The sequence below is a fragment of the Condylura cristata genome, unplaced genomic scaffold, assembly GCF_000260355.1.
Source record: "Condylura cristata isolate star-nosed mole 26May11 unplaced genomic scaffold, ConCri1.0 scaffold00041, whole genome shotgun sequence".
Taxonomy (NCBI): domain Eukaryota; kingdom Metazoa; phylum Chordata; class Mammalia; order Eulipotyphla; family Talpidae; genus Condylura; species Condylura cristata.
This window is the reverse complement of record NW_004567142.1, coordinates 4,238,196-4,252,818: the sequence shown is the minus strand read 5'-3', so window position 1 is coordinate 4,252,818 and position 14,623 is coordinate 4,238,196. Positions and strand designations below refer to the sequence as shown.

The window sequence follows — 14,623 nt, the reverse complement described above, 5'->3', positions numbered from 1 at the left end:
CCTCCTGCCTGTCCCTGGCTCCAGCTCTCCCTCCTCTTCTTCGGTCGGTCCTGCCCTGTCTGTCCCCCAAGGTTGCGGCCACCCCAGCTAGGTGAAGACGCCGCTACACATGTTGCGCTGGAAGTTGGGCCCCGGACATTGCAGAGGCTGTCGGGGTGTCCTCTCTCCACCCCGACCCCGTGGGGATCCCCCTCCGCCCACCTGGGGTGCCCCCCTCTGCTGCTTCAGCCCCAGCTCCTCCCCCAGTCCATGTGTCCAGTTCCGCCTCCCCCTGGCACATAGGCACCCCCCTTTGTGCTCTCAGTGCCGCCCCCCCCCCAGCGTCTGTGTCTGTCTGTCTGTCTGGGTCACCTCTGAAGCTGGTGGCTGGCGCGTGTTGGTGTGCAGGAAAGGGAGACTGTCTATGTGGGGAACTGCTGGCCCCTTCCTCGCTTGGCCACCTCCAGACCCCCCCTCCGGTGCCCCCACTGTCAAACACAGGCAGGAGCACACACACAGACACACAGTCCACACGCACAACCTCACTTCACTGGGATTCCCCCCAACTCCCCCGTAGCTCGAGGAGGGAGACACGCGCGCGCGCACGCACACACACACACACACACACACACACACACACACACACACTCACAGAGTGGATGCAATGGGGGCCTGGCTGCCACTGCTGCCCAGAGCTATTTAGACAGACAGGAGGACACGACAGCCGGGGCACCAGACGCCCAGCCGGCCGGATGCAGGCGGGAGGCACAGAGCTCAGGTACACACCATCCATCTGGATTTGGGGGGCTGGGGGAGGATACTGGGGAGCCCATGACATCCAGGCAGGCGGCTCAGAGTCATACTGACAGACCCCTCCCTCCCTCAGCCGCTGCAGCCCTGACAGACACACCCCCCCCCCACCAGCCCAGCCCCAGACACCAGGACACACAGATCCTCACCGGGCAAATGGCAGACGCACAAGAGACCCCTGGGGCCCTGGCAGACCCACCCAGGCAACACCCCCTGGCTGGGCACCAGTGGCTGAGGAAGGCAGTGGGTGGAGGGTGGCTGTGGTAGCCGCGGCTTGGAGGAGCTGAAGCAGGAGGGACTGGCATGCTAGCTCTGTTCTCTCTCTCTCTCTCTCTCTCTCTCTCACACACACACACACACACACACACAAATGCTCTTTCACTCGGGATGTGATTAACATTCAGTGCCCGTTCGCCCCTGCCAGGAGACCCACAACCCCCCTTTCTTGCCTCCCTGGGGACCTCTCCTGCCCAGCCTGGGGGACAGCATCTTTGCCACCACCCACCAGTTCACAGCCGCTGCCTTCCTCCTGGGACAGGAGTGAGGGGCTGCAAATAAAAAATGTGGACACCCTTCTCCTCAACACCCCCCTCCCCCACAGGATTCACATTCAGTATTAAGACATCAGCTTCAAACCTCAACTCCAGGGCTTGGAAGCCTGTGCCCTCATGACCCCCCCTCCCCAATTTCAGACTGGAGAAGCTGGAGGCCATTCCTGGACTTCACTCTTGTCCATGCTAAAACCCATCTTTTGGCTTTTATTACCCCAGAGGACCACACCTGCAAAGTAGGTTTCCAGGCTCCCAGTCCCTCCTCCCTCAGATCCAGGAGTCCAGACCCCCAGCCTCCTTCCTCAGGAATCCAGGCACCTCCTCCAGCCTGAGTCGCTTTTAGGCACTCATACAAACTGGCCCTGGAGGACAAACTACCCTCACGTACCCACAAATCTAAGACTAGTGGTTGCCACCCCTAGACACCCAGCCCATCCATCCTGAGGAAACCAGAGTCTCTCCTTCCCCCCTCTTTGGTTGAAGGATCCCAGCCTGTCTTCCATGAGTAATGAAACACCTGAAAGAGAAAGCTATGTCTACCCTCCTAAATACAGTTCAGTCCCCAGAGGGTCCTTCAAGACCAGCTGCCCAGTCCCTGACCTTCCTGCTAGGGAGGCTGCCCACTCCCACTTCTGTAAAAGTGCCATGCAGTGCTGGGGTGAGTAGGGTGCAGGATACCAGGCTCATGGGGGTGGAGAGGGAGGAGAACCTGTGAGGGGGAAATTTTGGTGTACACGGAGGTAGGGCCCAAGTTTTGGGTTGAGAAGTGGAGTAGGTCTGAGTTTTGCACTTTAGCATGTGAAGTGGGAAACAGGTATTGGATATAAGGAAGAAGACTCATAGTCCTGGAGAAGAGATTTGGGACCTGAATTTATGGGTGCCATAGGGAGGAAGGGATTGTGGCTCTAGATTCCTGGGGCCAGGATGTTTGAGACTGATATAAGGTGTTTGAGGTTGGGCTCAAGGAAGGGGCCAACTCCATGGGTGAGGGAGAAAGCCCGGGGACCTGGACTCTTGGGTCTGGAGGCCTGGACTCCTGGGTCTGAGGGAGGGAATGGGGGCTGTTTTCTTGTTCCGAGGTGCACTGAGCTGGGGGGTCCCTTTAAGGGGCAGAATCTGAGAGCCCAAAGTTCAGAAACCAGTTTCCCGAGTCACTCAAAAGCAGAGGCTGGGCTGAAATCCTGACAGTCTGTGAGTGCGCGAGGGAGCAGGTGTGGGATTTGGGAGGTTCAGATCCACAGACCCCACAAGTTGCTAGGAGGTACCTTGGGTATATAGTGCGCGCCGCCGCCGACTCTGTAAGTCGGAAGGTTCCAGGCAGGGGGCGCCGGAGATCCGGGACTCCGCCCTCGGGGGCGGAGCCTCCCGCGGGACCCTCCCCCTCCCGCCCTCCTCCCTCGTCCCAGCGCCAGCTCTGCCGCCAGCTTGGGCCTCGGCTCCCCCTCCCAGAGCCCCCTCCCCGGAGCGGAGCCCACCCCAGGGCCCCTCTCCCGTTCCCCAGCCCAGCCGCCCGGCCAGAACCGCAGCCCCGGGAGGCAGCTTCTCGCCAGCCTGCCTCCCTCCAGCCCAGCCCTGCCAGACCCCCCCAACCATGAATCTCTTCCGATTCCTGGGAGACCTCTCCCACCTCCTAGCCATCATCTTGCTACTGCTAAAAATCTGGAAGTCCCGCTCATGTGCTGGTGAGAGCCCTAATGGGATGGGAGAAGGGGGTGGGGGGAGTGCAGGGGACATCCCCAGAGCGGGGGAAGCATTTGGAGGCGCTAAGGGGACAGGTTCCTTCCCCGCCCTCCGTCCCCCACTTCTTGCTGGGGATCCCTTTTGCAGGTCCGGGGTCACCAGGGGGTCAACTTCCTTCCCCAGGCCGGGGGTGCATACGGTTTGGTCGGGGTGGCTCCAGGCACCCACTTAAACCTCCCCCCACCCCATCTGGGTGGCCCCCGGGTTCCGACTGGGAACAGGGAGCCGTGGCAGGCAGGGAGGTGGCTGGGAGTTGGTGACGTGGAAGGTGGCGGCCAGGAAGGGAGCGGAAGGGGTGAGGCTGGTTTTGGGGGGGCTGAGTTACAATGGGACCCTCCTCAGTCCCCACCTTGGGTGTGGATTGTGGGAGGACCCGGAGGGGACTAGGGGTGGCCATGAGGCCTAACCTGGGACAGAGCCTCGGGCTGGAGTAGCTTCCGGACCAGCGCTGCCCCCTGGCTGTGGGCCGTGGGAAAGGACCCAGCTCTGGCAGGCTGGCTGGGGAGGCCTCCAGGGACAGCTGCACTCCAATGCTGCCTCTAGCCTGGTCAGATGTAGGAACTTAGTTTGTTTTCCGTGAATCCCATCCCCAACCCCCGCTACCTCCCTTCTCCCCTCTTTCTGGACCATAGGGATTTCAGGGAAGAGCCAGGTCCTGTTTGCTGTGGTGTTTACTGCCCGATATCTGGACCTCTTCACCAACTACATCTCACTCTACAATACTTGCATGAAGGTAAAGACTCTACTCACATCCCTGGGCTCTCCTGAGGTGGGGGTGCCAGGTGAGAGTCTGAGGGAGGAAAAAATGGGTCTTAGGCTCCAGGGTCTAAGGAAATGGGATCTGGACTCCCAGGTCTGAGGGAGGAGGGGCCTTTGGGGGTTCAGACTCCTAGGTCTGAGAAAAGAAAGGCTTCAATCTGGACTCCTAGGTCTAAGAGAGGAGAAGCTGGGCTCCCAGATTCCCATTTCTGAGGGCAGAGGAGGCTGTTGAGGGGTCCAGACTCCTGGATCAGAGCCTGTGGCGGGCTCTGTGCCTTGAGCTGAAGGGCCTTCTCATTTTGTTCAACAGGTCGTCTACATTGCCTGCTCTTTTACCACGGTATGGATGATTTACAGCAAGTTCAAAGCCACTTATGATGGGAACCACGACACATTCCGGGTGGAGTTCCTCGTGGTCCCCACGGCCATCCTGGCTTTCCTGGTCAATCATGACTTTACCCCTCTAGAGGTAGGTGTCCTGGCAGGGACCCCATCATGGTGTGGGTGGGCTGTGGCAGAATGGTAGTTGATGGGCTTGACCCTCTCACAGGCTTGTCTGCAGTGTCTATTCAAATTTCCTTATTTTGGGATGTGGTCTCTGGAGTTAGATGATAACCAGGCTCCAGCAACTGCGCCTGATACAGCTCTAGCAGTTCATGTACAAGAATTTAAGACTTTTCACGACAGCCTGTTTGACCTACAAGAAATAGGTATAAAACACTCGTCCAAGGTCAGGAGACTCATGAATAGCTCAAGAACTGGGGATAGGAGCTCTGGAGCCAGGCTGCTTGAATTGGAATTACAGATCTGCTTCTTTCTATGTATGTGACTTGGGCAGGTGGCTTGCCTGTTCTGTGCCTCAGTTTCTCTGTTTGTAAAGCTGACATTAGGTCATCTTGAGGACTTAATGGTGAAACACATAGACTCTTGAGCCAGCAGTTGGGATCTCCAAGCTGACCTCCATCATAGCCAGGGACTCTGGGTGCCTCCATTTCATTCTCTGGAAAATGGCCACCATCCATCAATAATGGATAGGGTCCTGAAGAAGGGTTAATGTTGGCCAAGTAGTGTCTGGCCCCAGGTAGGAAGTGCTATGTCAGTGTTTGTTCAGTGACTGAAGTCTTTTCCACCAGTTCCATACTTTTACGCTAAACATTAACTGTGTGGTTTTGATTGCGTGTATTTGGGGGGACCTGTGCAAATTCCTGGGAGGAATTTTGAGAGGGTCTGCGGTGAGTCTGCCATCTCGTGACTGCTGGGCCTGGCAGGAATCCTAAATATGGAATTGCCTCTCCTACCCTTTAACTTCTGCCTTATAGTTAGGAGATTGGCCCAGCATGCAGAGATTTACAACAGAAGCCACAATCTGGGAGTTTTTTTGTGAGTTTTGGCTGCACAGTCTTGGCCACAGAGTGGGAAGATATTTCAGAAAGCAGTGTGCTAGTGGGAGAGATCTGATGGAGGCTGACATGGGCTGCTGACATGGTGTCAGAGGGCAGTGATAATGTGCCTTGACACGACTGTGCCTGGCTTTGACTGCAGCCCTGGACTTTGCAAACCTATCATCTACCTTGCCTGGAGCACTCATCCTAGCACATCCCATTTTACAGATGGGGAGACTGAGGCTGGGAAAGGCAGTGGGGCTTGCCCTGAGTAGAAGTGGCTGGACTCAAAAGCAGATCTCTTTGGTCATTCCTTCAGATGAGGGAGGTCCCTGGTGTGTAGCTGGCATCAGTTAGCATCATTTAGATAAATCTGTCATCATTCTGTCTGGTACGTTGGCCACCCAGGTACACAGATATCCCATTCCCACTTCTTTAAGGACTAAGAGGAAGTGCAGAGGGTGATAGTGCACAGGAATGGAACCTAGATCCCCCTGCTTTCAGAACCATGCTGTGATTGGGCATGCTAAAAATATATTGTTTTGCTCCTAGTTTTCTACAAGGAAACTATTCCTTTAAAAAAAAAATCTTATTTTACTTTCAAAAAAATTACATTTTTTATGGATGTGACATTGAGTCACAACACTGCTTGTGATTTAGGGGTATGGGTGTATGCCTCTTTGGATAGAAAAAAACTATTCTTTGAACATTCAGTTGCCACAAAATGGATCAAATAAAATGTGACTGATCTTCCATCCCCTCCTAAGTCATGATTCTGGTCCCTCAGGGTGATCCTGGGTAACAGTTGTGTGGTTATCAATTAAATGGGTACATTCCTGAGAGGATCTAGCAACCCAGCTTATGGGAGGGAGGGCTTCCCTTCCCAGGAGTTTCGCTGGAGGATTCTGAACCATTATGGGAGAAGGCCCTCCAGCCCAGCTGGGGTCGGAATCTTTCTATCCCCACCTTAGCTGTGTGACTTTGGACAAAGTAACTTATCCTTCAGTCTCAAGTCTTCTCAGTGTAATGTGCTAACAATAGGACATACCTCATAAGGTTGAGGCAGAAGCCAGTTCATACCTGTAAGTGCAATGCTTGGGGCACAGTGTAATGTCACTGTGAGTTTTATGGATATGTTCTGATGTCCCCCAGTAAGTCACCCCCTTAAACCAAACAACTAAGAGGAAGGATCCACACCTGCACCTGGCTTGGTTCTCTGTGGGAGGTTTCGACTGATCTACAGACCTTAAATCACCCCAGCTGGAACTTTCAGGGAGCTGAGAACTGAAAAGGGACCACAGATGTCTGCACCTTTCCTTCCCCTGTCCTGCTCACTGGAGATGACTGTCATAGCTCCCTAAATGGGAGCCCATAACAGGCATGTGGGGAGCTCCTTCTAGATACTGTCATTCACTTATACATTCAGGCATCACATATGTGCTAGGCACTGTGCCAGGGGCTAGGGGGAACAAGATGTAAAATCCTGGGCCTTGTGGAACTTACATTCTCATGAGAGCTGCCAGGAAAGAGATTTGATGCAGTAATATGACAGTCTTGGGGGCAAGATGGCCAGGGAAGACAGCTCAGGAAGTGCCTGATGAGCTAAGGTTAGAAGGAGGCAGAAGAGAGTGGGTTGACAGTCTGGGGGAAGAGCTGAGAGGATAGCAGAAACAAAGGCCCTGGGGCAGGAAGAAGGAAGTGGGTACACTGGAGAACCAGATAGGCATGGCTGACTGCCAGCCATTAGGAAAGTGAGGGAGAGAGTGGGAGATGAACTGGAACAGGAAGGGCCTGGAAGGTTAGGACTTCCCTTTTTATTCTGGTTGAGGTAAGAAGGAGCTTCTGGAGAGTCCTCTGGAGTCTCTAAAATCCTCCCCACTTTAGAGATAAGAAAGTTTTGAGCTGGGAAAAACAGTTGATTCTTACCCAAGATTGCAAAGAGGGAAGTCTCAGCCTCAAGCCTTTGGGAGAGGTACTTCAAAGCCCTCTAAAGCACTGACTCCAAGCCCTGGGTTCAGATCTCAGCTTTGCCACTGACCAGCTATGTGGTTTCGGTCAAGTCTCCTACCCTGTCTGGGCCTTGGCTTCTCATTGGTAGAATGAGATGTCAGGTACATGTGGGGTGGGCACAGTACTCCATGTGGGCATGCATTGCCATCCAGTTCCTCTCTCTCCAATCCCCTGCCTGCTCCTGCACCCACAGATCCTCTGGACCTTCTCCATCTACCTGGAGTCAGTGGCCATTCTGCCACAGCTATTCATGGTGAGCAAGACCGGCGAGGCGGAGACCATCACCAGCCATTACCTGTTCGCGCTGGGTGTATACCGCACACTCTATCTCTTCAACTGGATCTGGCGCTACCACTTTGAGGGCTTCTTCGACCTCATTGCCATTGTGGCTGGCCTGGTCCAGACGGTCCTCTACTGCGATTTCTTCTACCTCTACATCACCAAAGGTAACCCTTGTGGAGGGCACCCAGAGGACTTGTGTTCCTTTGCAGCTCCTGCGTTGCCGCAGGACATCCCTGGCTCTGGATCACTTATGGGAGGGAGGGCTTCCCTTCCCAGATTCAGGGCCCTAGGAATTCAGACACCCCCCACCCAAGGGCTGCCTTTCCAAGAACCAAGGTGTTCTGCCCCAGGTTTCCAAGTAAAGGTTCGGCAGGCAGCAGGGGCCTCCCTCCCCACACTAGCTAGGCATCCCTCTCTCCGGCTTCCAGCTCCTGGAGGAGAGAGGACAGAGAGGCAGGGGTGGCCACTGACTTATCTCCCTGAATTTACAGCTGTTGAAATTCCTCCCTCTGCCTTGATATTCCAGAACTGTAATTTTTTCATTTCCTAGAAATGAAAATTTAGAATTCCCATCTAAATCAGTCCTAGCAGTGTTCAGAGGAGGGAGGGTCTTTTCTTCACTGACTACCCTTACCCTCAGGGACTCTGGCCCACCAAGACATTCATTCAGAGACTCAGACCCACTGACATGTATTCATTCATTCAACCGAAAATTTCTTGATAATTTTCCATATGACTGTCTGGGTGCCAGACTCAGGGCATGTGGCAGTAGGAACAAAGATGGGACTAATGGTGAAATGAACAATAAAGAGATGACTGCATCTCTTTAGTGAGATGGGCCCTGACAGAAAGGAATCAGAGACATGTTAGTGAACAGGTGTGTAGGGTGAGAGTCTACTTTCAGGAGGTCAGGGAAGGCCTTTGTAAGAAGATGACATTTATAGCAGAAACTTGAGAAATTGGGACCTCAGTCAGTGGGAAGAGGGGATAGCCGGATAAAGACTGGAGAGATCAGAAAGGGTGCTCCCTCTGACCCCCACTCCGTGAAATTCAAGGTCTCCAGCTTGGGCATCTTTCGTGGGTGGGAGAGGGCCAGTCAGCACCAGATGAATTTTAGGACTCCATTGCCTAGCCTCCCAATACCAGATCAGGGTTCCCATGAGCCTATTCCTCAGTAAATGAGGCCAATCTCCTCTGCCCCATTTGTAATCCATGGTCCTACCCACGGGTCCCTATACCTGCTCTGGGTGAGGGTAGCAGTCTCCTTCCTCAGGCACCCCCATAGTAATGTGCCCTCCTTTCTTTCCTCACAGTCCTAAAGGGGAAGAAATTGAGTTTGCCAGCCTAACCCCGGTCCTCGTCCTCGCCATCCCTCTCTTTGGCAACAGCGGCAAGAGGCAGGGGAAGGCAACGAAAGACAAGAACCTTTCGGTCCAGGGGTGACTTTTGAAAGAACCAACTTCTCCCCACTTCCCATCGTCCCCTCCTGCTGGGTTTCAGGGGGTGGTGGAAGACCCCCAAGTCTTGGGGAGCTCAGGACCTGGGCTGTTTGTAGTTTTTTGCCTTTTAGAGAAGAAAAAAAAAAAGCTTTCCACTATTTAGTTTTTGATTCTGATGAAACCGCTTTCTCTTCTACTCTCTAGTCCCCATTTTTATAAACTGTTTCTGAGTGTCCTGCGGGACATGGCAGGGTGGGAGAGCTTTTCCCTCCGCTAGGCTCTCAGCTCCCTACCAGATTCTATGCCTAGCCCCAGGGGTTGCCAAACACTAAGTCTGCCAATACCTTCATTGGCCCAATCTCCTGCCATAGCCATGAACCATCGCCACCAGCCCCCCAACTTTTGGACTGAGGTGTGGGGGATGGGAAGGGTACCCCTGATTTTTTCATAATAATGTTTTCCCAGAGCTTGGATTCTTTGGTCTTAGCCTCATTTTTGGCAATTTAGGGGGCCAAGGGGCTGGGCATGGGAGGGGAGCTGGCCAGAGGGTCACTGCGGCTCTCCCGCTGTGTTTTTGTACAGAATTGTTGGTTGATTCTTTGTTCTCTTGAAATAAACCGAGGAAAATGATGCCTCTCTTTCACTACTTGTGGCCCTCTCTCTGGCGTTTGACTCTGCTGATCCCTGACTCTTCCTGGCTCCCCTGGGGGAAGAGGTTTTAGAGAAAAAATCTTAAACATTCTTACTTTAGCACAGAACTTTCCTGACACTTGTCCTGAATTCCTGGGATGACCTTCACAAGCATGTGTCTCAGAGGTCATAGGCAGCCCCTGTCTCCTTGCCCCCACTTAGTGGGCATTTTGTTGAACCCCATTGGATGCTTTCTTAATAGAATTAGCTGCCAGCCTTAGAAAAACAGATTTCTACATTAAAGTCAACATTTCTGGCTTCTCTTGAAGAAAGAAATCCATCAATATGATGATGCCAGGCCTGTCTTTCTGGGTGGTAACAGATGGCAGGAGTTCAGTGGCTGGGCCATTCAAGCTTTTCACCACAGTCCCCAGGCCTTGGCTGAGGCTTGTCACCAGTTCATTATTGGACAGACGCTGTTGATTTGGGTTTTGTGTAGTAAAAGGGCAAGTGAAATATGGCTCATGTCTCCCCAGATTAGCTCTGCACCTGGCCTAGTTCCTTCAAGCAGGGAGCTCTTGGTGTTTTGCCTCCTAACTTAGTCACATTTCTTAGATGTCCACTGATCCCTTCCTTAACCATGTTAATTACCTCTAGGTTATAGAAACTTAAGGTTTCTAGACTAACTTTAGAAACTGAAGTTTCTAAATCAAGTGGCAGTAGCCGGTGTTTGAAAACATTACAAATGCCAGGCACTGTACCTTACCCAGATGTGCTCACTAGGTCCCCTTAAGCAGGGTGGCTTGCAGAGGAAACAGGCATGAGGGCCAGAGGTGGGTTTTGTGTCCTTCCTACCTTTCTGATGCCAGAGCCTGCCTGTTCAACCCCAACTAGGGTATCTTTTTCCAATGGTTTTTCTCATTTCTTTGAAGAGGGATTTTGCCTAATATGGAAAATGCTGGAACAAAAGCAGTTTGGGTTGATTTGGGGGGCTGAGGGGTGACACCCCTTTGGGTTTAATTTGAAAACTGTCAGTCCAAATCTGGTCTGAATCTGATTTTATAGCCCACACAGCTCGGCTCACAGAAACAAAATGACATGTCATAGGTCATCCATCTAGTGACCAAGTGAAGACTTGGCCGAATCCTCCCATTTCCCAGTGAGCATACTACTCATCCCACTGCCCACAGAAACTGTGTCCTACTTATTCCTGTATTCCCTGAATTTGAATTGAATACAGGGCCTGTTGCACAGGACACCTCAAAAAAAATGGGACCAGGGAGCTCCATTTGAGTCCCAACATTCATATGCCTTTGTCCAGCTTGTGGCTTGATGCTCTACAGGCCATTGCAGGCTCTTCTATGCCTGTGCTTTGTTTGGCTTGCCTAACATTAACATGTTTTAGAGCTTATAAATATAGTTTTTGTTAATTAGTAGACTTTAATTTTAGAGCAGTTTTGGGTAAATTTTTAAAAGTTCATTGCCAAAATATTCCACATAAAGTTAATTCATCCTGATATTCCTACACTGGAATGTCCAGCTATCCTAGGGAAAGCAGAAGGTTCTAGAGCGGCATCATCTAACATGTGTCCTGGAGATAACATGTGACCAGCAGTTGAAGTGGGAATCCAAAGGAGGTGTGGGAACTTACTGTGAAAGCATATAAAATTCTCCATGAAGGATTTTTATATTGATGATGTCTTGGATGTGTGGGTTAAATAAAAGACATGAAATGACTATCTACTCTTTCGTTCTACTTTTCTTCATGGGGCAACTGCAACCTAGAACTGTCCCCCATGACTCATGTTGTGAGAGTTGCTCTGGACTCCTGCCTGGACAGCCTCCGACCCCATCCCCCTTTTGGGGTGCTTCACCCACGAGAACAGATTTTTGTGGCCTGCTCATGAGTTCCTCATTAGCTTTGGGGTTCTACAGTAAAACCCTTTCCTCTGTCCTGACAGTCTTTAAAATATTTGAAGATAAGGTTCTGGTCTGGTTTTAGTCATGGAACAGCCACCCCCTGTTCCTTCAGTGACTCCTCACAGTTTGGTTTCTACGTGGGGTCCTTGTCTTGGTAAGGGAAAGGTCTCCCCTATGGGGCTGGAAGGGGGCAACATTTTATATTTTTTTCCCTGACCTTGATCTCAGCTCTACAGTGGGGCCCCCTCTCATGATTCATGTGAGGAGTCAAGGACTAGCTGTGGAACAGCCCTGAAGAGTAAGTCTGTTCCCACCCTGATGGGCCCCCATCCCAGTGGCCCCCTGGAAGTGCTGGCAGATGAGACCTCAGCACAGACCCCTGTGGTAACCTGAGAGGACTCCTCCCACCCAGCCCACTCCACAGCGGAACAGACATGCACAGGACAAAGAGAAGGCTGTTTCAGAAACCTTCCTGCAGGGAGGGTTATCTCTTTACTGCTGGGAGACTGTTTAGTCATCAGACATCATAGCAAGGCGGGGAACCTTTGGAGTGGTCAGATAGGGGGACAGAGCGGAGCTGGCATAACTCAAGCTGTTGGCTCCAGCAGTGGGTGTGTTGATGGGGCTGGTGGCTGAAGGTGGGGAGATGGTGGTCAGCACTACACCACCCTCATCCAGAGAGCGCTTGTAGGGGACAGGAGTATCATTCCGGAGGTCCTGGAAGGCCAGGTAAGCCTGGAATATCTGTGGGCAGAAAAGGGTTGACTGGTGCTGGCTTGGGCAGGGTGGGGAAGGAGCTGCTGGTGCAGAGGGTCCCATGACTCCCTGCCCGGGGGCACCCAGCACCATCCCTAATGCTGGGCTTTTGTTTGCAAGGGTAGCTAACTTCTTTTCCATCTGTCCAGGTCCCTCAGGTCACCCTAGGTCACAGAAAAGGCTAATGGGGGCCCTGGAAGGGACCCCTTTGATCCCACCCCCTGAAGAGTATGCCCAGGGAAGGGGCTCTCCTCACCCAGGCAAGGATGGAGAAGAAGGCGAAGGTGATTGCCGCCCTGGCGCTGGTGCTCCCCAGGAGGAAGTGTTTGGGGGGCGAATGCTGCCACTGGTTGGCCAGGAAGCAGAAACCCACGAACCAGATGCCTGTCCAGAGGACTGTGGGGTCATGGAGAGAAGAGGGGTAGGGGGAGAACTGGCTCAGGAAGGGCAGCTGGGGCCTAGATCGGCCTCTTAACTCCCAGCCCTCAGCAATACTCAAATCCTGGGGAGCAGCCCTGTGCACAGAAAGGCCGCTGGCCACACCTGGCTATGTATATCTCCATCAATTCTAATAGAATTTAGGACCATGCAGGCTAAATTCTAGTGGTTGCAGTGGTCACATTGGGCTCCCGAGTTGGGACTGCAGGTCCAGAGCATCTCCACCCTCCCAGAATGTTCTCTGGAATGGTGCTGCAGCTGCTAGCCTCTGAGGGCTCTGAGATGCTGGGACTGTCCTGGGTACAGAAGGAAGAGGTAGGGGAAGAGCAGAGATCAGCCAGACTGGGAGGAAGGAGTCTGGAGCCCTGAGGACAAGGCATACCCATATATTTAGCACTTACTGCTATATGCTGGGCTTCCTCAACCTAGGGTGCTTGGCTGCCTGACTTTGCTTAGAAGCCTGGACCTGCCACTCAGCAGTTGTGTGCCCAATTATGTAAAATCCTCATTCCTCAGTTTTATCCTCTGTGAAATGGGAATATGAACAAGACTTTCCTCCACAAGCTGGTTCTGAGGGATAAATGAGACAGGCACCTGGTGCCCTGGACTCCAGGCTTGACCTTGAGCCATGGGATACAAACAGGAAACATCAACCTCAATCACTAAAGCAATCTTGCTCTCATTTTATCCTCAGAAAATCCTTGTGTGGTGGGAGTTTACAGCCCCCCTTCTTCTGCAGCCCAGAAGAGACACACTCAGGCCCCCAGAAAAGAGAGAAAGTACCAAGTGGAGATGGGAACACAGTTCTGTCTGACTTTGCACTCCTGCACTTTGAGCCCAAAGCTGGATAGAAAGGGAGGCTTCTGGAATAGTCTGGGGGTCAGAAAAGGTGACCTTTACCCTGAGTTTAAAGGAGAAGGATAATTCCTCAGGAGGAAAGAGCAAGTACAAAAGAGCTGCAACAGGGAGCTAGGCGGGTAAAGAGGCTGTGGGGGCCAGGGGCAGCTCTGGGGCTGGTTCCCAGGGCTCACCAGCCAGGATGAAGTCCAGGAGCTGGAAGGCTGTCTTGAAGCGGGTGTTGGCAATGCGAGCCTCCTGGGCATCCAGAAGCAGGAAGAGCAGGCAGGTGAGGAAGGCCAGGAGGCCAGCTCCCACTGCAAAGCTGCAGGCCGGGGCATGGCTGTTGAGCACACAGTGCAGTTTTGAGGAGTCAGTCTTGTTCTGGTAGCCATCGGTCAGCAGGGAGGAGAAAACGATGAGAGAGAAGACCTGTGGGGACAGGAGAGGGGTTTCCAGGGCTCAGAATAGAGCTCAGCATCTCCTAAACTTGTTGATGTCCTCAGATCCTGCGGGGAGACAGCAGGCTCTGTCTTGTGTCCAATGGGCCCTGGTCCTTGGGCCTGGTCTTCTCTTGCTGAGTCCGCCCATCAGGACCCTCAGCCTATTGCCCAAAGGATCCCAGTGGGTCTTTCCACAACCTGCCCATTCTAGCTCTTTTGGTTTCTCTTTTCAGTCACCCCTCGCCGACTCACCTACACTCTCCCTCAGTCACCCCAAACTGATACAGGGCACCAAAGGCCAGGTACCAAATGCTGGGCACAGGGCCCAAGGAAGAGCTCAGTCAGTATTCGCCATCAGGGCTATTCTCTCCATCTCCAAGTTCTTTCCTCTGCCTTCAACTTTTCCTTCTCCCATCCAGCATGGGGTAATGCCTACTCATTTTTTCAGATTGCTACACTTTAATCCCTTATGCTACAAGGGAGGCCCTCCTATTCACTTTTCAAATAAATTTGTAAAGCATCATGATTGATATTTGGATTTGGTATAGAGACATGATAGAATACTCTTCAGGCATGGAAAAATGTTAAATCTTGTCATTTACAACACCAGGAATGGATCTAGAGGGGATAAGGCTCAGTGAAATAAA

General features: G+C 52.5%; 2 protein-coding genes across 2 annotated transcripts in view; one reads left to right on the top strand and one right to left on the bottom strand.

Moving 5' to 3' along the window:
* Nucleotides 1-2,730: 2,730 nt before the first annotated feature.
* Nucleotides 2,731-9,598, top strand: KDELR1 (KDEL (Lys-Asp-Glu-Leu) endoplasmic reticulum protein retention receptor 1). The gene is made up of 5 exons (XM_004694248.2): nt 2,731-3,022; nt 3,713-3,813; nt 4,150-4,308; nt 7,425-7,677; nt 8,827-9,598. Exons 1-5 carry the CDS (start codon nt 2,932-2,934, stop codon nt 8,859-8,861), a joined length of 639 nt encoding a protein of 212 aa, XP_004694305.1. The 5' UTR covers nt 2,731-2,931; the 3' UTR covers nt 8,862-9,598.
* A 2,414-nt stretch (nt 9,599-12,012) lies between these two features.
* SYNGR4 (synaptogyrin 4) overlaps nt 12,013-14,623 on the bottom strand; it is an 8,237-nt gene continuing 5,626 nt past the window's right edge. The window contains exons 3-5 of the mRNA XM_004694247.2: nt 13,728-13,965; nt 12,515-12,654; nt 12,013-12,246 (exon numbers count right to left, since the gene is read on the bottom strand). Coding sequence (XP_004694304.1) covers nt 12,013-12,246; nt 12,515-12,654; nt 13,728-13,965 — 612 coding nt within the window. The remainder of the gene's footprint in view (nt 12,247-12,514; nt 12,655-13,727; nt 13,966-14,623) is intronic.

Coding starts and splice junctions, on each gene's coding strand:
- KDELR1 (XM_004694248.2), top strand. CDS start 2,932: ATGAATCTCTTCCGATTCCTGGGAGACCTCTCCCACCTCCTAGCCATC. Junction 3,814..4,149: donor TCTACAATACTTGCATGAAG/GTAAAGACTCTA, acceptor TTTGTTCAACAG/GTCGTCTACATTGCCTGCTC. Junction 7,678..8,826: donor CTACCTCTACATCACCAAAG/GTAACCCTTGTG, acceptor CTTTCCTCACAG/TCCTAAAGGGGAAGAAATTG.